Source organism: Colletotrichum truncatum (assembly GCF_014235925.2).
Source record: "Colletotrichum truncatum strain CMES1059 chromosome Unknown Contig_0003, whole genome shotgun sequence".
Classification (NCBI taxonomy): Eukaryota; Fungi; Ascomycota; class Sordariomycetes; order Glomerellales; family Glomerellaceae; genus Colletotrichum; species Colletotrichum truncatum.
This window is the reverse complement of record NW_027222400.1, coordinates 3,835,050-3,857,295: the sequence shown is the minus strand read 5'-3', so window position 1 is coordinate 3,857,295 and position 22,246 is coordinate 3,835,050. Positions and strand designations below refer to the sequence as shown.

At 51.8% G+C, this 22,246-nt stretch overlaps 7 protein-coding genes across 7 annotated transcripts, besides 1 other annotated feature; 5 read left to right on the top strand and 2 right to left on the bottom strand.

Annotated features, from left to right (window-relative positions):
- Nucleotides 1-3,624: 3,624 nt before the first annotated feature.
- Nucleotides 3,625-3,956, top strand: CTRU02_205953 (uncharacterized protein; the record flags this gene model as incomplete). Its single annotated transcript, XM_036723027.1, has 2 exons — nt 3,625-3,672; nt 3,744-3,956. The coding sequence occupies 2 exons, from the start codon at nt 3,625-3,627 to the stop codon at nt 3,954-3,956; spliced, it is 261 nt and encodes an 86-aa protein (XP_036585325.1).
- Nucleotides 3,957-4,378: 422 nt separating this feature from the next.
- CTRU02_205952 (uncharacterized protein) lies at nt 4,379-4,702 on the top strand (the record flags this gene model as incomplete). Its single annotated transcript, XM_036723026.1, has 2 exons — nt 4,379-4,581; nt 4,609-4,702. 2 exons carry the CDS (start codon nt 4,379-4,381, stop codon nt 4,700-4,702), a joined length of 297 nt encoding a protein of 98 aa, XP_036585324.1.
- Nucleotides 4,703-5,393: 691 nt separating this feature from the next.
- Nucleotides 5,394-7,764, top strand: CTRU02_205951 (transient receptor potential domain containing protein; the record flags this gene model as incomplete). Its single annotated transcript, XM_036723025.1, has 3 exons — nt 5,394-5,712; nt 5,777-7,357; nt 7,412-7,764. The coding sequence occupies 3 exons, from the start codon at nt 5,394-5,396 to the stop codon at nt 7,762-7,764; spliced, it is 2,253 nt and encodes a 750-aa protein (XP_036585323.1).
- Nucleotides 7,765-10,467: 2,703 nt separating this feature from the next.
- On the top strand, nt 10,468-11,836 carry CTRU02_205950 (protein phosphatase methylesterase 1; the record flags this gene model as incomplete). Its single annotated transcript, XM_036723024.1, has 3 exons — nt 10,468-10,694; nt 10,784-11,610; nt 11,670-11,836. The coding sequence occupies 3 exons, from the start codon at nt 10,468-10,470 to the stop codon at nt 11,834-11,836; spliced, it is 1,221 nt and encodes a 406-aa protein (XP_036585322.1).
- A 217-nt stretch (nt 11,837-12,053) lies between these two features.
- Nucleotides 12,054-16,386, bottom strand: CTRU02_205949 (uncharacterized protein; the record flags this gene model as incomplete). Its single annotated transcript, XM_036723023.2, has 5 exons — nt 12,054-14,376; nt 14,638-15,225; nt 15,294-15,318; nt 15,380-15,571; nt 15,732-16,386. 5 exons carry the CDS (start codon nt 16,384-16,386, stop codon nt 12,054-12,056), a joined length of 3,783 nt encoding a protein of 1,260 aa, XP_036585321.2.
- Nucleotides 16,387-17,484: 1,098 nt separating this feature from the next.
- On the top strand, nt 17,485-19,500 carry CTRU02_205948 (uncharacterized protein; the record flags this gene model as incomplete). The annotated part of the gene is made up of 1 exon (XM_036723021.1): nt 17,485-19,500. One exon carries the CDS (start codon nt 17,485-17,487, stop codon nt 19,498-19,500), a length of 2,016 nt encoding a protein of 671 aa, XP_036585319.1.
- Nucleotides 19,501-20,050: 550 nt separating this feature from the next.
- Nucleotides 20,051-20,179: a sequence feature (Protein overlapping with rRNA (CTRU02_205947, KAL0939337.1) was converted to a misc_feature.).
- A 455-nt stretch (nt 20,180-20,634) lies between these two features.
- Nucleotides 20,635-21,229, bottom strand: CTRU02_205946 (uncharacterized protein; the record flags this gene model as incomplete). The annotated part of the gene is made up of 3 exons (XM_070204637.1): nt 20,635-20,712; nt 20,796-20,946; nt 21,021-21,229. 3 exons carry the CDS (start codon nt 21,227-21,229, stop codon nt 20,635-20,637), a joined length of 438 nt encoding a protein of 145 aa, XP_070061741.1.
- Between the last annotated feature and the right edge of the window lie 1,017 nt (nt 21,230-22,246).

Here is a 22,246-nt window from a genome sequence, read left to right as displayed (position 1 = left end):
GGAGGGGGGGCGGGTTTGTGTATGGTATTGTGCTCGCCGAAATAAATAAGAAGAGAGGGAAAAAAAAAAAAAAAAACCACAATTATAGAGACGAGGTGGGTAGGCTGGACGGGGACCTGGGACGGACGGACGTTATTCTGGATCTGTGCCTGATTGTCGGTAGTCTGCATGGAAGCGTGCATGAGGTATAGAGGTCAGGGAGGGACCCCCCCGTTTCCTGTCAGGACGGCGCTGAGAAGGATTTGATTGGCGGGCTAGAAGGGTCTTTTGAGATATGACATGATATGGGGAGGGGGAAGTGTGCTGAGTAGGTTTCGCGGTCCAGATTTCTGGATGAGAGGGAAGGGATAGGACAGGGATGGGAGAGAGTTGAGTTTGTTCTTCGTTCGTCGTTTATTATCGGCGGTCGAGGTCAATGACTTGTCGTTGATGCGGTTTTTTTTTTATATCATCACAACGGTATGGAATCGAGAGGTTGGTTGTTTGTCTCTCGTTCTGTTTTGACTAAGGCCGCGAAGCAAGACATTTTGCTTGTCTTGTCTTTTCTTGTCTCATCTTGGCCAACGGCCCGGCCGGCTACGGAATACCAAGAGATGGAAATGGGGGCGCTTTAGCATTCCAAGGGGGGCGGGAAGGAAAAGCAAAGTAACCCGGACCAGTTTTTAGCAGATTGGCGAGGGGGGAGAGATGGCTGGGACAAAGGCATTGTTCTTGGGTTTCGATTTTTTTTTTCTTCTCCCCCTCGCTTCTTCTCTTTGGTACGGAATTTTTTCTGGGGTAAGAAGCCCGGATGAACGGCTACGCATTGTCTTGGAGTGCCGGAGATGGGAGTAGATGGAGGAAGAGGAGGAGGAGGTATAGTTGGGTTTTGTTAACGGCTATGCTACCGGCCTGACACCGCGATGAGTAGCGCGTCCCGAGTGGTTGGGGCATGGGGTGGACGATGGAGGCATGATGCATGTTGAGGTGAGGGGCTACGGCTCGCTGTAATGGCTAGTGGGTGTTTCTTTACGGTGAGATTTTGTTGGAGGACAGATGAAGACGGCTTGCTTTCTGTTCTGAGGACGAGTTTTGTAGGAGAGATGGGAAAGGATAACGACTAGAGATGTTGTCTCTGTGAAGCATAGGGGCATTGAGCCCAAGATTTTGGGTTCGTTTGAGGGCATGTTAACGATGGCCCCATGGCATCAGGATAGGGCCATGTGATGGAGTATACTGCTCTCAGAGGAAGAACCGTAAAGCAGACAAGCAGGCGACGATGGCTTGGGAGTTAGGGGGTCACAAGGTTTCGGGGGATGTTGAGGCAGCCGCGGGGATCCCGCAGGAAACAGACTTGTTTTACAAAGTCGCTGATGAAGGGACTAGGTGAAATCTAGGTTTGAGAGGGAGGGGTCAGTCAAGTTGGGTAAAGTGGCTCAGCCGAAGATGGCTGATGGGTGAAGTCAAGTGAGGATATGATCAGACGAAAATGACAAGTTTAACGTCAACTGGCAGTTTTGGGCGGGGGTCTGACGCGCGAATCGTTACGTGACACGGTGCATCCGAACCGAGGAGGAGGTTCGAGAGTGGAGGGAGGTGGCGCATGTACGAAGGCGAACGGACGCCTGGGGCTCAGAGCGGAGGGCAGACACGCAGAGACAAGAGACGGCGCGACGCACTACCGTCTGGAGGAAGATGAGATGGATGAGCAGTCTGTCCATTTGACGTATGGACGGACGGTTAAAAGCATGTGGACACCGCATACGCAATTCTCACGACTTGAAAGTAAGTCTGTGGGTTGAGATAGAGAAGGAGCGAGAGATTATGTAAGTAAGTCTGTGAGGCAAGAAGATCCAAGGACCAAGGCATTAAATGCCCTTGCGCCACTGACAGATGGCGCGCAGCATAGCGGTAATTAACAAGGCCGACCCCAGGAGGGCACGGGCGGAAGAAAGAATAGAGCGCGCGGGAGATGGGATGGGAGGGAAGGTGATAATCCGAAGTACTTAGGGCCAGGCGCATGGAGACGGGATTGCCTTGTCTTATCTCTGTACTACGTAGTGGAACCAGGTCGGCAGTGGTTCATTGCGCGCATGGCATATCGGATATTGGATAGTGAGTGTGCTGCTGCTGCTGCTGCTGCGCTGCTACTAAGACGGGGTGGAGAAGTAGTAATGGGCGATGTATAGTACACTAGAATGTTGATAATGCTGGTAGCATCAACAAGTTATGCCGTGGTGAGCCGGGTGGTAGTGATGATGGGTAAAGCGGCTGGCAGAGGGTTATTTTTAAAGGCAGGTAATTTTGAAGACATGGTGTCAATCCAGACAAGCCCGCCTGGCCGTTCCAAGAGTTGGGTTCGTTGGTATATTGGATTTAATCTATCAATTGACCAGATCAAGGAAACAGTGGTTCTGGCAAGAGTCAGACGAACGGAACGACAAACAAATTTCCGTAGTCTGGTCTTGTCTTCCTTCCTGTCTCGGCGGGGTTTTTTTTTTCTTCCCCTCTCCCCTGGTGACGTGACTACCTCCGCTCGTAAACCACTCGGTGGAATTTTGTCTTTTGCAGTTGATGGCGTCGTCTCCTCAGTGAAGAATTTCCCAGTTACTCAGAGAAATGGCCTTCTCCTTCTCCGTGATGGCGCAGTTTCAGACAAGACCGGGGTACGGGACCGGTATGGTTCGGGATTCCCTGCTTGGTGCGTGACGCCCGCCGCCGCCGCCCCACGTTCTCTCCTCTCACTCGCTGCTAAAAAGGCAAAACGTCGAACGGCGGCAGCCAATGGATCCAATCAAAAAAGCCCCGTCGAGGAATTCTTGACCCGCCCCTCCTCCTTCCTCCCCCCCGGAACCTTTTCCCACTCACTAAGGAAAAGCGCGAGAAAAAAAAAAAACCGTAGAAAAGAAAGACCAGTTAGATCCCCTGTCGATCTCCCAGCCAAGCCCCTCGGAGACCCCTGACCTATGCAGGGGCGCTTGCAACGGGGGCAAAAGAGTTGTGAACGGCGTCGTCCACCCCCTGTCTTGGGTTATACACTGGCCCTCTACGGAGTGAATGATGGTTTTGTGTTTTACGCAGTCATCTATCTGTGCTCTACGGATACTGGCTGTACAGACCTTCATACAAGAAGATGGAACGCTGCAAAAGAAACTGCGTCAATGAATCATCATCAGCGGAATTACCGACACCTGCTCCTCCATGAGGAATTCAAGGTCGTGTTTCAGGCCCCACAGGAAAGAATGGGCAGCGCATAGCTTATGTCAGGTAAAGAGCCTCGTAAGGCACAGGGAGGATAACGTACTTCCGTGCTGTTTGTTCAATGGTCAAGCATCCCATCCGTTGGTTCATTCAACCTTCATGCCCGGCTACCCGTTGCATCCTCTCTGGCGTGCCTGCTAGTAAAATACAAGCGACAGTGGTAATTTGGTGGTTGTGGTGGTAGGTTGTACTGGGCAGATTGGACTTGGAAGGTACTCATGCACCACGAACTAGGTGCAAAGATACTTTGGGAAATCCTCCACCGCTGTAATCAAATCTGTTCCCTGTCAGAAAACCCGGACCCCTCAATCTCTTGTTTCCTCACCAGCAAGGACCTCAATGAGCGACCGACCAGTCCAGACTGGCCCAACTCACAGCACCACCATGAGTCTAGACAGATGCCAATCAGGGGCTTGGACGGGGGGTGTTCAGGTACGTAACGTGTGTGATGTGTTTTTGACTTTGGGTTTTGCTTGCGTACTAAGTCGTCCGTATTGCTGCAGGTACTCTGTTCAATACATGCTATTGTACTCTGTATAGTCTACGTAAGTATTCGTCGAATCTTTTTTTTTTTCACCTCCTGCAGTAGCTTCATCCCATCTGCACCTAACCTCAACGCCAAAACTCATGCTAAATACGAGCGGCTTGCAACCACTCCCGTGCCGCGACACGGGACAGACAGTGAGCGACACGCAGCCGCACCATGCCATCCATAGCTAATGCCAGTGCCGTGCCATAGCAAGCTAGCACAGAGGGAGGGGAGGGGAAGACCTAAAGGCCCAACCTTGGGAGAAAAAGGGCCCCAGTTCGTCAGCGCCGCGTTGTGGGTCGACCCAATCCTTGGGCTATTACTGGACAAATGAACCCGAACAGGGGCAACGACGTTTTGCAGGGCTTCGGCTGGCTGAGAGGACTCCGTGGGCAAGGTTTATGTCAGGGACGAGACTCCAATCGAGCTTGCGCCCGGTGGAGGTCTCGGGGGGGTGTGTGCGTGGATGTGGGCGGGTTGAACACGACAACCTGGACCGACCTATCTGTCTACCTCTCCATGCCTCTCTAGACAGTGAACCGTGAGCGAATGCTTTCTCAGTCGAGAGGCAGCGTCCAGGGTCCATGTCCCATTTTCATGGGCCTGTGGATGGGAACAGACAACGCTGAGGTCGCTTCCAGGCTTGGGTCCCCGTCTCCCGCCAACCATCGATCGCCAATCGCTTCCCCTTCTTGCCCAGTTCGTGTTCGTCCTTTTCCCTCTCCGTCCTTCTTGTCCTTCTTGGTCCTGAACCACCCACACATCCTCTCCCTTCCTCTCCTTCCTTCCACACCACACACCACACACACCACCTCCTGACCGACGTGCCTTCTTAGCATCGTCGTCTTCCGCTCGTTTCATATACCCGCCTGTGGACTTTTAGCCTCTTTCGACCAGCCACTGTCTCTCTCTCCTTCCGGCTGTTTCTTCTAGACCTTCTCTCACCCGCAACAATAGCATTGACTGTCAAAACCACATCAGTCGCCATAGCTTCTCACTCTCTCTTAAGCGGTCCATCTCTCTCGACTTTCAAGAGCCCAGTTGAAGGCTCACCCCATTGTCACGATTCGGGCTTCGCAAAGGCACTTCGTTGCCCGCCCTCTTTTCCCTTCTTTCCAGGTTGATCCTCGGCCACATTTGTTTCCTCTCTCTCTTCGTCCTGTTCTGTAAAGCTGTGCTTGCTTCCCCTTGGCTCTTACAACCTTCTTTCCAATCCATCTTCTCTAGTACTCCTCCAGTTGTTTGTTTCCTTTGGTCTCACGACTCGCCTATATACCCAACCGACGCGACGACGACTTCGATAGCAAATCACCCGCTTCGCCAAGGAAACATCCACTCTTTGCAACCGACGAACACGGCATACCAGCGTATTTCTCTCTCTCACATCTGCATCAAAGCGTGTCAAATCTGTTCTAGCTTGGGCAAGGGACGGCAAAAGAGTTTAGGAGTGTTTTGGAAAGAAAGAAGCTTGTAAAGGCTCAGACAGCATAGACTTTGGATATACCCGCTTGGGAGCCACTATCGATTCCCGAACAGAAACGACGACGAACCACGAATTTCCTAACCCGAAAATCAACAAAAGTAAAAAAAACAAACAAAACCACCATCAAATCCTTCTGACACGATGACGCGAACCGCTCCCAACTGGGGCCCCAAGAGGCTGCTGGCCCTGGCCACCACCTTTGCTACTACCACCCTCGCCAACTCGATTCTCAAGACCAGCAGTTTCACCACCTGCGGCGACGAATCCGCCATATCCGTGCAGAAGATCGACATTCAGTACAATAACGACGACAAGACCGTCACCTTCGACGTAGCAGGAACGAGCTCCAAGGTCCAGAATGTAACTGCTGTTTTGGATGTCAAGGCCTATGGAATCGATATCTACTCTAACAGCTTCAACCCTTGCGATTCTGGTACTTTCGTCGAGCAGCTTTGTCCTGGTAAGTGCCCATTTCGTACACGCTCGCTGCCTTGAGTGAGGCACATGGAACTAATATCCCACAGTTCCCGCCGGAACTTTCGGTGCCCGTGGCACCCAGAAAATCCCTGAGCAGTACGCCAACATGGTTCCCGCCATTGCCTTCCAATTTCCCGACATTGCTGCTCAGGCCAAGCTGCAGCTCAAGACCCTCGACACGAATCAAGAGGTCGCCTGTATTCAGTCTCAAGTCACCAATGGCAAGACTGCTAGCGTGCCCGCCGTTTCTTACATCTCGGCTGGTGTTGCCGGTCTTGCTCTCGTCGCCACGGGTGTCTCCGCCGTCAGCTCTGCCTTCGCTGGAGGCAGCGCGGCTCTTAGCAGCGGCCATGCCGCCGGTGCCGGTACCATGAGTCCCAGTTTCACTGAGGTTGCCGGTTGGTTCCAGGGCATGGCCATGAACGGCATGCTTTCCGTCAACTACCCTCCCGTTTACCGAAGCTTCACCAAGAACTTTGCCTTCTCCACCGGCATCATCCCCTGGACCGACATGCAGATCGCCATTGACAACTTTCGCGGAATGACTGGCGGTGACCTCACCAAGGACAGCGTTGAGATCCTGAAGAACAGCACCCTTGTTCTTGGTGATGGCTCGACTATTGACGGCAACAGCACCTTCTTCAAGGCCAAGCGCGCCCTGGATACCGTCGGCACCCTCCTTGCCAGAGAGATCGAGACCAGCGTTAACGGAACCACCAGTGGCGACGCCGGCGATGATCCCATGAGCACCATCAAGAAGCAGGTCCAGGGTATCACTGCCTTCGTCAACACCCTCAGTGTTCCCAAGTCCAACACCTTTATGACCGTCCTCCTCATTGTCGCCATCGTCATCGCCGCTATCATTGTAGGAATTCTTCTTGTCAAGGTCATCCTCGAGTTCTGGGCGCTGTTTGGTAACTTCCCGAAGAGCCTTACTGGTTTCCGTGAGCATTACTGGGGCTCCATTGCCCGTGCCATTACTCAGCTCATCCTGCTGCTTTATGGCATCTGGGTCTTGTATTGCATTTTCCAGTTCACCAATGGAGATTCATGGGCTGCCAAGGTTTTGGCCGGTGTCAGTCTGGGTGTCTTCACGGCCATCCTCGCCTTCTTCTCCTACAAGATCTGGAGCACCGCTCGCAAACTGAAGCAGGCCGAGGGAGACGTGAACGGCCTGTACGACGACAAGACCAACTGGATGAAGTACAGTCTCTTTTACGAGTCCTACAAGAAGAGCTACTGGTGGGTCTTCATCCCCGTTATCATCTACATGTTCGCCAAGGGCACCATCCTTGCCGCTGGCGACGGCCACGGCATGGCTCAGACTTCTGCTCAACTCATCGTCGAGGGTATTATGCTCATTATCTTGCTCTGGAGCCGCCCCTTTGAGCGCAAGTCCGGCAACGTCATCAACATCGCCATCCAGGTCGTCCGTGTCCTCTCCGTTGCGTGTATTTTGGTCTTTGTCGAGGAGTTTGGCATCGCCCAGACCACTCAGAACGTCACCGGTGTTGTCCTTATTGCCGTTCAGTCAGCTCTTACTGGTGTTTTGGCACTGCTCATTGTCTGGAACGCCATCAACGCTTGCATCAAGGAGAACCCTCACCGCAAGCGCAGAAAGGAGATGGGTAAGTTATCCCACGAGCCTCACCTAAATGATAGCGTCACTAACCCCCTTACAGAAAAGATGCAGCGTGACATGGATACTCTCACTCCCCTCGACGCCCGCAACTCCCTCCTCATGGACCGCAAGGACGCTGAGCACGGTCATGGCACCACCTTCTCCATGAGCAGCGTCCCCGAGAAGGGCATCCGCTCCGAGTCCCCCAGCCACTATGGCGCCGCCGGCCATACCCCTTACCAACCACTAGCACCCAACACACCTTACAACGGCAACCCTGACCAGAGCAGAGAGAACCTCGTGCTCGGCGCGGCGCCAATCGCCGACAGGAAGCCCACGCTGCCCAACGTGGGTGGTGACTATCACAACGTTGGATACGGTGGTAGCAATGGGTACCGGGGAGTGTATCACTAAATGTGATGGAAGATGGGAAGAGGCCATTGTCACCAGTTGACATGGCCTCCCTGAATGAACAATGAAGATAGAAAACCAGAATCCTCAAAAGTGTGGAATGTATGACCAATGGATCCGACATCAAGGATCCAGAAAGAGCCACTTTATACCTCTTTTCTTTTTTTCCCTTAACTTTTATTTATATTATTTCCTTGCATCTAGTATCATTTCTCACATCAAAAACCTTTGCACATGGTCATGATATCGACGGCTGCCGTGTTTCTTCTTCTTTTTCTTCGTCTTGAAACACAGGGAGGGAGGCTGGGGTTGAAGGGCATGCAGTCGTGTCTTATATAGGAGTGTCTTGCTAAATGACATTTCGAATTCGACCGCAAGGTTTTTCTAGGGCTTCTTCAAGACAAAACGGGTGCATGGTAGCGACTGGGAGGAGGGTGTTCAGATACCTTTTTTTTGTGTATTGCTACCTCGCAACATCGCGAACCTTTCCTTTTTTTTTCCCGCGATGGGCTTCACATCAGTATATATATACAAACTACAACGGAATTGAAAACTAATACTGAAAATCTGACTGGCCTTGTTTTTGCTGTAGCATTGAAGTGAATATCTGATAGAGTGTATCGGTATGTACCTAGATTTACAGAAAAGCCGGGAGATCGACGATGTCAAGGATGTGTATCAGCTATGGTGGGTTTACATTACGACGGCCCACGTTTTACGGCGCGTGTACCTTTTCTTCGTTTGAGGGCAAAGATCATCGCCAGTGCGTTGGCGAGCTGAAGATGGAAATGCTTGTTGTGTATCCGTATCCTGGGCCGTCCCCACGACTGAGTTTGCGTTTACCCCCACCCCCCACCCATCTTTTTATCTGACGGCCCCCTGTGAGAGTTGAGGTATGTGTGGTTCTTGGCTGAGTTGAGAGTTCTTCATATGGTGGATACTGTGATCCGTGGCAATAGTTTAGAGGCCTGGGAATGTGTGTTATGTGAAAGGGTTTGGGTAGATACGTTTTTTCCCCCCAACATTGCTTTGGTTGTGCGTTTGATTTGTAGTTGGTTTTATGTTCAATTAGCCTACCCCGAGAGCTGAGCCGACTAGCTCCTCAGAGAGAGCTAATTATGAAAGTTTTGTTGGTCCAATGGTTACTACAAACAGGTGCTCATTTGAGATGTGTTTACTCAAAATAGAGGAAATACTTTGTAGATATCTAAGTGTTTAGCTGAAGCCGTCTGTGACCCTGCTTGACCCGGTCTAACCTACCTATTTCATTGGAGTTGCAGAGACCCTACAGCCTCCCCACGCACAAGTCTTGCATCAGCAGCGTCAAGTATGCAGAGGATAATAGTGGTTAGTCCTCCAATAACTCTAGGGCGGATACCGCTTGGTTGCGACTTCTTAGACCAAGCTGCAGTAAAGCTTGTTGTGATGCGTGCTATCATCTCGATCATTCTAGTTGACCTACATTTACTCCACGTGCCAGCATCTTGCCCTCGACCGAAATCGCTTGTAGAGGCAAGACCACGCTTATATCAACTTCTCCGCACCTGCTCACGGCTATTCTTTTGCCAGATAAAGCGTTATCACTGGTTTCCATTGGACAAACCCATGTCGTCTTTGCATTCGAGTCATTTTGTCCTCAGAAGCGGACTTAGTCTCGTTTGCTCCTCATGCAAAGCCTTCCTGTCGGGGGTGGGGGCCCTGAAATACCTCGAAGAGTACTCTCTTGATACTCAACCGACGCTCACCACTAAAGTTTCCTATTTATCATGAGCCAGCAAGGTGGGCTCGTCTCGTTACAGCCCATACGTGTTGAAGTGGCAGTTGTCACCGGCACCGATTTGGTCTATATAATATTCCTAGTGTAGGCAACCCGAGAAATGGATTGGTCGACGGAATCGGTTGGGATTTGCAAACAATTAATTCAGGGAAACCAACTCACTTCTCCGGCACATACTGGTGTCTGGCAGATGGCCAGGACTCTTGCAATGCCAGACTGACGATCACGCTGGTTACATGTCTGGGTTCTTCACTCACCATCCATGATTAAGATCAATCTGCCTACTCTTGGTCGCTGTAGACAAGAGAGCGAATGTCCCTCACTTCATCCAATTGGGGTCTTTGCTAAGGGGGTTTTTACTTTTATTCTGATGAGAAATCTCTTGAAATCCCAATAAGCAATCGCGGAACACCTCTCAATTGGCGGTCAAGCAAGAAACTGCGCATTCACCCAACCCAGGCGGTTACGCTGAGAGGGGCCGCTTCCTTTCCAGTGGGCTTCTTTGAAGGGTCCAGGTGCACAGTAGACCCCAGCTGAAATGGCCGTTACAGTCATACAGTACTCCGTACAGCGCCTCCTTTTCGTGCCTGCCAGTACAGTACGAACAACCCCGCTGCCCCTCATCACCCCACTGAACGTCATCCGCACCAAACCGCGAACCTCAAACTTGGTCTCAGCTTGTCGTCAATCCAACTCGTCACCTGCTACTCTTGCTGACACCCGTCTGCTCTGGAATACCCTCCGGCAAACGTCTGGCTCCGGCTCATTCTTCCAGATTGCTAATTAACACATTTTCTTACGGCGCAGGGAGCAACCTACTAAGCCACGTGCCCAGCTTCGCAAGCCCCGCTGCCCAAGCAACACCTCTGCATCTGCTCCCGCCAACTCGCATGGACTAAGCATTTCTTGGCAGCTCAAATAACGCCATTATGAGTGAGTTGCAAAAGGCTTGGGCAAAGAGGAAACTCGACCCCTTGCACCCCTTGCCGGAACCTCTCAACGACCTTGACGAGGAACCAGAGTACGACCAGGTCCCCGAGCTGCCGGAGCACCCTGACGATGGGGATTCATCTTCAGCCTCGTCCGCCTCATCGGCTTCGTCCACCGGTACGGTCATTCCGTCACCGAGCCAGAATCTGTTTGCACGACCTCAAGGGTAAGAAACGTCTGCCGTCTTTGCGCTCCCCCGGCCTCAGAGCGGCCAACGGAAACAGAGGAGGTTCGGGCCGCTGATCCAGCTTATAGTGTGTCGAGGGGCCGCACGCTGGAGCAAATACCCTGGACGACTTACTTCGAACGCGAGCTCTTCTTGAAGCCCGCAGGTGAAGGCGGGAGCGCCGTCACGTACCACGCCTACCTCAACTCACCCGTCGACAAAGGTCCGCTTTTCGTGATGCACCACGGCGCCGGCTCCTCTGGCCTCTCCTTCGCCGCTTTGTCGTCCGAAATCCGGAAACGGCTCCCATCGGCCGGCATTCTGTCTCCAGATGCGAGGGGCCACGGCTCAACCTCCATTACAGACGGCACTGAGCTGGATCTTAAACTAGACGTCTTGACGACGGATTTGTTTAACGTCATCCAACTGACAAAGGCCCAGATGGGCTGGTCCGAGCTACCTGCCGTAGTACTCATCGGGCACTCCCTTGGCGGCGCTGTCGTCACTGATCTCGCCAAGTCGGGCAAGCTGGGCAACTCGCTGTTGGGATACGGCGTGCTAGACGTCGTAGAGGGCTCGGCGATGGACGCCCTGCAGAGCATGCTGACGTATCTCTCAACGCGGCCGAGCGGCTTCGCGAGTTTGCAGGCGGGCATCGACTGGCATATTCGTTCACGCACTGTCCGCAACTCTGTTTCTGCGCGGACGTCTGTGCCCGCGCTTTTGGTCTTCGATGACCAGACGGATCCCACGCGGCCGTGGAGGTGGAGGACGGACCTGGCGGCAACGCAGCCGTTCTGGGAAGGCTGGTTTGTCGGGCTCAGCAAGAAATTTCTCGAGGCCAGAGGAGGCAAGCTGCTGTTGCTGGCCGGGACGGACAGGCTAGACACGGAGTTGACCATTGGTCAAATGCAAGGTAAGCCTAGTTGTTTACCTCGAGTTCTTTTGTAAATGCTAAGCTAAATTGCCGACTAGGAAAATACGCTTTGCAGGTCTTTCCCGAAGCGGGCCACTTCATCCACGAAGACCTGCCTGAAAAGACGGCTATGGCGGTCGTCGACTTTTACAGGAGGAACGATAGGAGTGCATTAGTTCTGCCGCCCAAGGTCGGCGATCTTTTGAAGCAGGGAAAGAGAGTCTAGAGCTGGGGCGCGCGCATTTAGACAATCATCTTCTATGCATTCAATTATACCCCTGGATTTGGCTCGCCGCATTATGATACTGCGCTGGAAGAGCATACCGCAGGATATAAGTCATTGTTCAAACTTACCCAAGACCGCTGCCATGCGTGCGTCATCTTCTACCCAGGGTATGGGATGGCTTTAAATTGAGGATGTCACATTTGTGAACAGAACCTAACTACTCATCCTCGACCGATGCTGCAAATCTCCTATCCCAAGTCCTCTGCACCGTAGGCTCCTCGTGTGGCATGTTTTCCTCACGCCTCAGTCTCATGCCTAATCCGGCGGCCTGATGAATTAACTCAACGATGCGAGTGTTGCCTGAGGAAATCGCCAGGTCGACTGCCGTCAATCTCTCAGCGTTTCGGAACTGCAAGTCGGCACCTCTTGCTACCAAACAGTCTACGATATCCTCACGCTGCTGTAATATCGCCAAATGGAGTGGCGTTTGCGTCTTGTTATCCCGCAAGTCGATCGGAACCCCATGGTCCAAAAGCTCCTCGATCACGACAGCGCTGCCCAAAGCTGCTGCGAGATGAAGAGGCGTCTTCCCCTCACCGTCCTGGACATTGATGCGTGCCCCATGGTCCAAGAGCGTCTGGACGATAAGAGCGTGGTCCAGGGACGCTGCAATGTGTAGAGGGGTCTGTCCGTTGCTGTCCTGCGCGTCGACAGGGGCTTGGTGGCCCAATAGCATCTGGACTAGTTGGAGGTTACTCGTAGATACCGCCCAGTGCAGCGCCGTCCGCCTCTCGTGATCAACGGCGCGGATCAGGTCATCGGCCTTTCCAATCAAGGCTTGACATGTCTCGAGGTGCCCACCTCCGACAGCGTAGTGCAAAGCGGTGCGTTCGTTGGCATCAACACGCCTCGGATCAGCTCCGTTTTCGAGGAGAACCCAGACTGCCGGGTTGCAGCCCCCCGAAGCGGCCATGTGAAGCGGTGTCAGGCAGGGATTCCTGGTGCGGGCGTTGACGTCGACACGACTCTGCAGGAGAAGCCAGAGGATATTTAGAAAGCTTTTTTTGCTGTTGCTATCACTTGAGGTACAGCAATTTTCAACCACGGCGTGCAATGGCTGTTTCCCCTCGTTGTCCGGCTTGCCGACGTCTGCGCGACACTGTATCAGCATCCATGCCGCTTTCGCCCGGTGGTAGTCTACAGCCCATCTCAGAGCTGTCCGGCCTTCGTCATCGGTCACGTTCAGGTCGATTTTCCTCTTCGCCAGGAATCTGATGATTTCGTCTTGTCCATCTTGTGCCGCCCACCGGAGAAGCGTCCAGTTGTCTCCTCCGTTCTGCGCCTCGAGCGATGCTTTGTGCCGAACAAGGGTCTTGATGATGGCCCTGTCACCCTCGTGCGCTGCCCAGCGAAGAGCCGTATATCCGTGCTCATCATGAGCATCCACTTCTGCCTTGGCTTTCAACAGCATATTTACCATATCCACCTGTCCGTACTTTGCGGCCCATCTCAGACACGTGTAACCTGCACAGTCCTGCAGTTCGAGATTGACACGCTTGGATGACAACAGAATCTCAACGGCAACCTTATCATCCATCATAACTGCTCTGTGCAAGGCTGTTCTCTTGTCCGCGTTGGGCATGTTTAGATCTGCGCCTCTATCTATCAGAAACGCCATGAAATCCCACTGACGGTGAGCAGTCGCCCAGTGGAGGGGAGTCTCTTGGCGTTTAGTTTGCGCGTTGATATCGATGTCTTTGTGCTTCGTCATTGCCTTCGCAACCAACTCCACCAGCCCATAGTATGCGGCTATGTGTAGGTCGGAGACATTGGTTTCGTATGAGAGAAAAGGGTCGGCCATGATCCGCAGTGTGGCATTCAATTTTGGCTTGTTGGACACGACAGCCCAAGCTAGCTTATACAGCTCTCCGGGCGGTGCCGACGACTCGAAGAGATGAGTCCCCCAGTAGTTAGCTGCGTACCTGAGAAAAGGGTAGTCTTTGTGATTTTCTTTCAGCTCGTCTTGTGATGCAGACAGCTTTTTCGTCGGTATCATGAGGAGGCAGTAGAGACAGGTGTTTGCCATCATGGACTGCGCATTGTGAAGGAGGAAGTCGGGCCGTTTGTCTTGGAGGTATTTCTCAGCTGTCGTATGCGCCAGACGGACGATTTTCTTATTATTGCCACCCGAGACGACCACGACGAGGCCCGCACAGGCTGATGTTAGGGCTTCCTCACTACCAAGCGTCTCCGAAGCTTTCGGCAAGGTCCTTTTGCCGGACTTGAAATAGGCAGAGGCATCCCTGATTGTAAGGGCGTGTGTCAGTTCTTCGACTTCAAGCGGTCTCTGAGAAAACACCAGCCAGGTAAGGACATTGAAAGCCCTGTCACGATCCGGCTCGGCCTGCGTTCCAATGCGCCTCAGAGCTTCGGTATAGAATTCATCCAGCTTTGTAGGAAGCTTCTCAAGGCCGTCTTTCAACCCCGCGAGGTCGTGCGCCAGAGCTAACGATTCGATATGCAGGTGGGCAAGGAGGAACCTAAGCAGCCATTGTCAGTGTCGGGCACTTCCGAAATTTGCTGAAAAAACTAAGGGTGTGACTCTACAGGAAATCCCGACTTCCTCTCGACTGATTGATTTCTCTGCGAGAGAACTTCTGAGAGTCTCAGACGAGATACGAAGGAATCATGACCCAACGTCAAGCGGGTAATAGACGAGTCTTGGAGGATGGAATGGCCGATCCATAACGAACCATAATGATCCATGAGAATCCGCTCAGAGCAGCATTGGCATGACTTACATTCCTTGTGATTTTTCCACAATTGTCGATATAACCTTGTCTCTAAATGATGACTTTGTTTGTGGGCCGTTTTCGATTAACCTGTGCAAGCGGGTTCGACTATCGATGAACTTGTTAAGGTATGCTTTGATATCACTGTCGTGTGCAATGATTTCGAGGTCGTCGCTTGGTTCTATCAAGCCCGAGAATTTGGTGAACTTTCTTGAAGTGAATAGAATATGCACATTCTGAGGGAGCTTCTTGCAATCTGACAGAAAGTTCGACAGGGTGTTTGTCTGTACGTCGTCACTACATTCGTCCAACGCATCGACAACCATATATACCTCGTCAAATGCGGCCATTTGGGATTTTAGCATCTTGACATAGTCTTCCTCGCAAGGACTCACGCCTGTTTTCTTCCATGCGGTGTGAAGCTTTTGAACATCGGAAGAAACCACATCGCGGACCTGCAATAGCTGTAATAACAGGCTTGCGAGTATGTTGCCAAGGCCTTGGTACTGTTGTCTCCTGTAGTCGAAGTAGACATAGATGCAGGCGGTTTTATCATTGCATGAGAATTTACTGCGGAGGTAGTCGATGACAATAGACCTGTATAAGTATAGATTAGTTTTCGCAGGTTTCAGAAGACCATTAAGAGCCGTAGGTGGTTGTCGTACGCGAGGACAGTTTTGCCTGTGCCAGCTGTAGCGCCATCAGTCATTAGGAGGAATACTTCGTCGACACTTTGGATGGTATATCTTACGATTCCCATGGCACCACAACCTCCTCAACTCTCCATTCCTCCATTTCTTAAATTCGGGAGAGCTCAGTAGCCAGTCGCCTGCCCTGGGTGTCGTCTTGGCAATTTGGAACATTTCCAATTGAACCTTTTCAAAATCGAGAGGGCGAGAAATGGACTTTATCCAATCCATAACATTTGAGTCGGCATTAAGGCCTTTCTTCCTGTCAATAAACTCGAGTGGCAATGGAGGTTACAAGGCAAAACGAACTGCTTGGGACAGATTGATGGATATGATTTACTAAGATAATCTGAGCGTTAGTTCACTCATGACTTGCTTCTGATCGTCTATTCCGTTATTTCAGGAAATCCGTACCAAAGTTCATGGCTCCGCCAGCTGAGGAGAAATTATTTGTGTTCCCCATTGTAATTTCACCCATATTCCCCGGTGCCTGGAGCCCTCTTGCGTTATCATAGTTGCTCTGGATGTTGGTCATGGCAGAATCGTGGAAATCGGAATCTGGTAGGGATGGTTCCACTTCCGACAACGCCTTGATGGCGTTTTCCAGTTTCCCAACTTGCCCTTGCAAATCTGCATGGGCCTTAAAGACTTGGTGAATGGCTAACATTTTCAACTTGTCGAGGATCTCTTTCATCAGGGTCTCAACCTTGTGTGCTTTACCCAATGGAGCAACCTTGTCCTTGTAAAACCGGACGATCACGTTCCAGTCCTTTCCGTCATTTTCCTTCTTCTTACCCTTCTCAATCTCAACGAAGATGTCTCTAATTATAGTGGCTCTCTTTTTGCAGCTCTTAAGGACGGGCTCAATCGCCTGCTTGTCCGAGTCTTTCGGAGCATCTGTTTCTAGGGCTCTCTGTGCAAGTTCCAAGGTTTCATTTACAAGTGGTAGGCTTTGTCCCACCTCTTTAAACGCTTTTGGGAGGCCCTTGACGTGCTTCAATGCTTCGTATGCAACCACCAGCGACTGAATAATGGCAATTGTAGATCCAGTTATGCTGAGAGGATCCATATTGGTTGGCTCCGTGACTGTCGACCAAGATGCTGCAAATCCTCTGTGAGTGGTAAACTGTTGTAAGAAAATATTAGCATAATGCTCGTATGCTACAAATCTATCACTTTTACCTTAATGTCTCTGCAGAAGTCACGGCCCTTCCAGCACCTTTTTCACATAGAATTGAGATTGAACGTATTTGGACGACAGGCTCACGAGGCGTCTGACCATTAAGGACAAGATGGACTGGATACAGATATAGCCAACTTTTTGGAGGGGTTAGTCTTCTGCATCTCCACTGTCGTCCCTTCATGAAAGAACTGTATAAACACCCGCGCCACAGTCGCATGCATGAATATGATGCCACGTCAATAAGCATCAGGCTGCCTAGATGGCGTTTTTGTTCCCCAAAAGAGAATTCTAAACCACCATCAGGATGCATTGCCGATGTGACGTCAATTGGCCCGACAGCCTCATTAGGCTTGTGTACTAAGGGTTGATAGGATGGCTATGGGAGGGCTATGCAAGACCCGGATCGCAATCGCTAACCACAAATCAGCGTCGCTAGCGCAGGCCCTGGAGATAAGGAAGGGGACTTGTGATGCTAGTTCAGCTGCCTCCTGGGTGGAGTGGGGATGGCATACGAGCGGTTTTGGCAGCAGGCAGGCTCCCACTAGCTAGGCGCACCGCCAGGCAAATGGGTGCAGAGGTTGCCTCACAGCCTGCTTCCAGGTTGTATTAATACTCTAAGAACAGAGGGGGAGCGGGGTAGTCTGATTGAACAGAGCTGCATGAACGGCCCAGACCTTCCTCTTGCCAATTGGAGGAGATCGGAATGTGGCTGGCAGTTGCAAGCTCATAGAACGGAAGTTGAACGCCCAAATTGAAGCAATCGAGTTCTCGAAACTTTCGTGCGCAAATTCCCGCTTACAAGCCAGATATCACGACATGGGCGTAAGACTTGTGTCCTACTGTCCAACCACAAACTGTCAACCTCGCTTGTAAAGAAGTGCGTCGCAAACCGACGTTGAGAAACACGTACAACATTGGGTTCGAACTCGGTATTAGCGACAACAGACCCTGTTGATCGGGCCCACGTTGTAGTTCAACTACATGATGAATCGAGCAGCCCAGAGAGCACTGCCTTACACCCCTCGGACTCAAAGCATAGACGGCGAAGAGGATAGCGACGTATCCGACAATGGAAGCTTTTTCAGAGATAGCGAAGATTGGAGCGATGAGGAACCGGGGCAGGAGACGAGAACTCATCAGAGACCGAGGCCACATTTCGTAGATCGTGGATTTGGACAGTCCCAATCTCAGAACCCGGTCTCTCGCAACACTCACCCCCGGCCCCACGTTGAACTGGACGATAATCGTACCGGCCGTTACTCGCGGAACTCAGGTGGACAAGCTGTTCCGTTTAGACCCCGGGGATACTCTTACAGTCACCCAGATCGATATAATCCTTCTTACAGGCCAGTCTCTCTTAACCCGCAACCTCAAAGCAACCAAAGCAACCCTTTTATCCCACAGCATCCAAGCCAACACCTTCATTCACCCTTCGCCCCTTATCCCACGGATATAAATGCCTACCCCCAAGGAGGTAACTTCATGAGCCCGACTCCTCCTGCATATCCGCCCCCTTCCAATCCATACCCGCCGCCGAACGTGTGGAACGGCAATCCCCATAGTCACTATGCCAAAAATGTGCCGCCACCTCCAGGGCCTCCTAGCGGCTACTTCCAACCCAATCCTTTCGGCAATTCTACACCTGTGCCACATCCAACAGTATATCCGAACGAAGAGGAGGAATATTATGAGGATTATGTACCCCTTCAACCACGAAGTATGCCGTCATACGATCCCACACACAATAGCCGGCCCAAGCCACAACCACTTCAACCAAGGATTAGGCCGTCTCGCCGAGAGCAAGATTTGCAAAAGAGACTGGAAGCTCTGGAACGAGAACAAGAAAGGACCAGACAAATTACCTTGAGAGAACAGGCGCAAGAAGCGGCCGAGCGGGAAGCAGCTGCAACGAAGGAAATCGACCTGCTACGGCGTGAGTTGGAGAGGATGAAATTTGGATTTGACGAGTTGCGACAAAGTTTCTTACTTAGAGACACAGAAATACAATCAGAGCCTGGTTGGGGGGTGGGAAGATCAGAATATGAAAACAGACCGTACACTACGCCTGCGCGTTCTGTTCAGGATGGTCCAACACCTTGGAGTGGAAGAGAAGAGGGATATCAGGACTCATATCAACAAGAACTTGACAAGTTTAGGAATGGAAGACGGCAAAGTGAGCTTCGGTCATCGTACCAGGGCTCAACGCCAAGTAGGCAGGGTGATACGTATAGGGAGAAGATGGAATCCGATCGAAGATCGACAATGAGCGGCCGAACCGACTCAGAAAACCTACGAAGGGCATTCAACGCTGGCTTAGAGGTGGCGCTGAGAAGTCTTGACGAAGCAGAATCGGTCGTCTATGGCCCAGCTTCCAGATTGTCCGTACCAAGATCCGCCACTGATGGATACGCTGACAGAGATCCTCTTTCGAGATACCCAAACGCTCGGCCGACTGACGCCTATGGTAGAGAGATGTTCGAGCCGTCGAGTGCACCAAACTTGAGCCAAGGGCGACCAGACTATAATGGTTTTGACTCTCGTGCACCGCCAGGTCCTGGTCGAGCATCATTTAGACCGCAAACCACTGACGCTGACTGGGTGGGCAGGCCACCTAGGCGTAGACCCCGTGCCGAAGGTAACGATGAGCGGGAGTCGAATACTGCTAGCCAGAGAAATGGCCAGCCTCGAAGCTCTGTTCATATCGCGGGCAACACAGGCGTTTCTCCTACCAGGACTGACACGCGGGGCGCCGATTACATGAGTGGTGGAAATGGCGGAACCTTCCAGGACATGGGGGTAAATGCCCGTCCATCACGAAGAGTTTCGATCAACCATGCCGGGATCAACAGGCAACCCGGCTCTGGGCACCAAGATGATTATTTTGATGAGGAGAGAAACCCGCCGAATGTGAGATCGCAAAGATCCCAGTCTCATCGCAATCGCGGGCCGGGCAGGGAGGCACCTCCACCACCTGTCGCACCAGAGCCTCCTCATAGATAAGGGGGCTACTCCCCTGGATGTGGATTTGATATAGACGACATGAAGTCGAGATTGGGGTCCAGCTCACTTGAAGAAGATTGAGATTGTGCTAGGCAAGCATGTAGATTTTGGTTTAGGAATTTGTGTACGATGAGGGGTGCGCATCAGAGATATACTTCGAAGCTAACGCATAACGACTGAATGAGTATACGGCTACTACTTAGATACCTTAGTAATAGCGAAAGAGACGTGTTTGCAATATATCTAACAATATCTGAATTCGAGTGCCTTGCTTTGGAGACAGAACACAATCATTACGTTAGAAATTCGCAGTTGCTTGAAAAGACAAGTAAAGAATCAGAAGGCTCCAAAAGGTTGCGCAAAGATATTGACGAAGCAAAGTACAGCTTGGCGATGAACGTCTGAACCTTTCTTCTTTCCCTAAGACTGGTCATATCGTGGCCAACCCAACGAAAAAGCATGATGATGTTCAACCAAAAAAACATACAACACCAGGTATTCGCTGGTCGTCACCGACCCAACTACTAATCCGGCCCTCACTGGCTTATCTATGGGAGAGCGGACGGGATCCCGAGTTTTCCAGTGGGTATGGTCGTATGTGCTAAGAGGGGGGATTGTAGTTGATTATATCGTGAGGTGTCTAAGCGTGATGCTGCCCGCGACTGTCTCAGAAATTTGAGCATAACCGCCGATGACCTGAGGTCTTGATTTCGTCCATAGCACTATCTTTTGGTTGTTGCAATCATGAGCCTAGGATATCACCAAGTCTGTTGTCACTTGCCGTGGTTCCGGGTGCAATCCAAATCCGTGCCAATAGAACGTACCGGTAATACGACTTCTTGACGTGGAGGCTGTAGACAAATCGTGCTTGCTTATTATATGCGTGACTCAAACAGAGCCTCTAACAATCCTTTCGTACATTGGGCCCTTTTCCTCCACTTGATGAAGCGCTACTCCTCAAGCCTCCCCCCTTACTGGACCCTCTGACCAAACCTCTCCCGAAGATGGTACCCCTCCCACGATTCGAACACAGGCTCGAGGCCTGCGGTGCAAAGATAATTCCAACATGATGCCGAACGCCAGGAAACCGTAATGTCTTTTGATGCCATACACTGCTCTTCCCCCTCTTCTGAATCATTGCAACGCGATCGCTCCCCGTCGATTCTCGCGGATGTGGAGCAGGCCCTGGAGGCCGCAGAAAACGAAGAAACCCTGTTGCGAGCCCGCACGGTCAGTATTCGGCAATTGAGTGGCCTCGTCTGTCTGAAATCATCGGGCAGCGGGGTTCGACATACAATGTAGACGAGCACGGCGACGAAGAGAGTGCTTGCGACGGCAGGGCCATTCTCGGGGTCATCCGTGCCGCCGACGAGCTCGGGGTGGTTCTTGTTGAAGAGAATGCTGAGAACGCCGAGGATGATGATCGCGAAAACGGAGATGACGGTGCTGAAGGGCGGTGCCGAGCTGTCAGTTTCGTGGGTTCCCTGGGGAGGGTTCAAGTCTCCGGGAGAGGGACATACCATTGCCATGCTTGCATGGCACTAACGACGGGCTTCATGATTGCGGTATGTGACGGGGGCGTTGCCCTCCCGGTTCGAGGTCGATGAGAAAGGTGATGCGGGCTTGTCGTGCCTTGATGAGCAAGGCGATGTTCGTTAATGTTGGCGATGATGAGGCTGATGCGGCAGGTCGGTGCTATTGCTCCTGTCTCGCCAAGCTCCACATCCATTCGGTGACGTCCAATAGTAATGCCTTATTTCCTAGGCTGCCGGCCCCGGTTGTTATGACATGCATCAGCCACATTCGAAGAGCTCCAGCCACACTTCGGAAGGGTTGGATCCGTATCTCCGGTGGACACAACCAGACCGCGCCGCGATCCCGCCCGGGCCTCTATCTTACATCGCAATCCGATATATGTATGTCGCAAACTAGAGGAAGGAGTTCGGCGCCGATAGAAGCCGGTCTATCTGTGCACGTATTGCGAACTTCGAGAATCAGTTTGACTTCTTCCTTGCGGTGATCTACTGTCTTGACTCGAGGGTTTCTCAAAGTTCATGACTGCCCGACACTGGTTGTTCCAACGAACTTCTGAACCTTCACCTGAATCAGCTCTGTTGCCGACTCGCGGTGTTCACTAGTCAACTTGCGCACTCGGTGGATTTTTTGAACTGTGAATTATAGTCGCTTCAGGTCAGGCTCGGAGATGCACGACAGAAACGGTACGATAGGGGTCTTTTTCGTATTGCCCCATTTCAACCAGCTGTTTCCACTACCCGGCACCAGCGCCTGAAACACCAACTCTCGTCCTGAGTTCAACTCAATACGAGCCGACAGCGCAGTGTACAATAACTCCTCGGCAGGATCGTCTCTCGCGAGAAGCCCTGGGAAATTTTGTTGAAGTAGAACGCATTTCGGCATAACAGACTTGGGCCCTCTACGCTATCCAAGCTAGAATCACGGGTCATCTGGCTGACGCCAGTGTTGAGTGCCCAGTCAAACGTCCAGTGCGCCCTGGTCAACGCCCAACGGACTCTAGCATGGAGTTTACGGACCGTGACGTTCATTGACGGACAGGTCGGTCAAAGGAAAGAAAAGAAGCTTAAGGAGAAAGATCGAATGCCAAGAGATGGCCGTTCAGTCTGGGCGCTTGACAGCAATGAACGATGCAGGTCGCCCAAAGTCAGGATGCTAGCTAGGTACGGTGTCTTTCACAGAGCAAGCGTGTCGACTTCTCTAGGATAGGCCT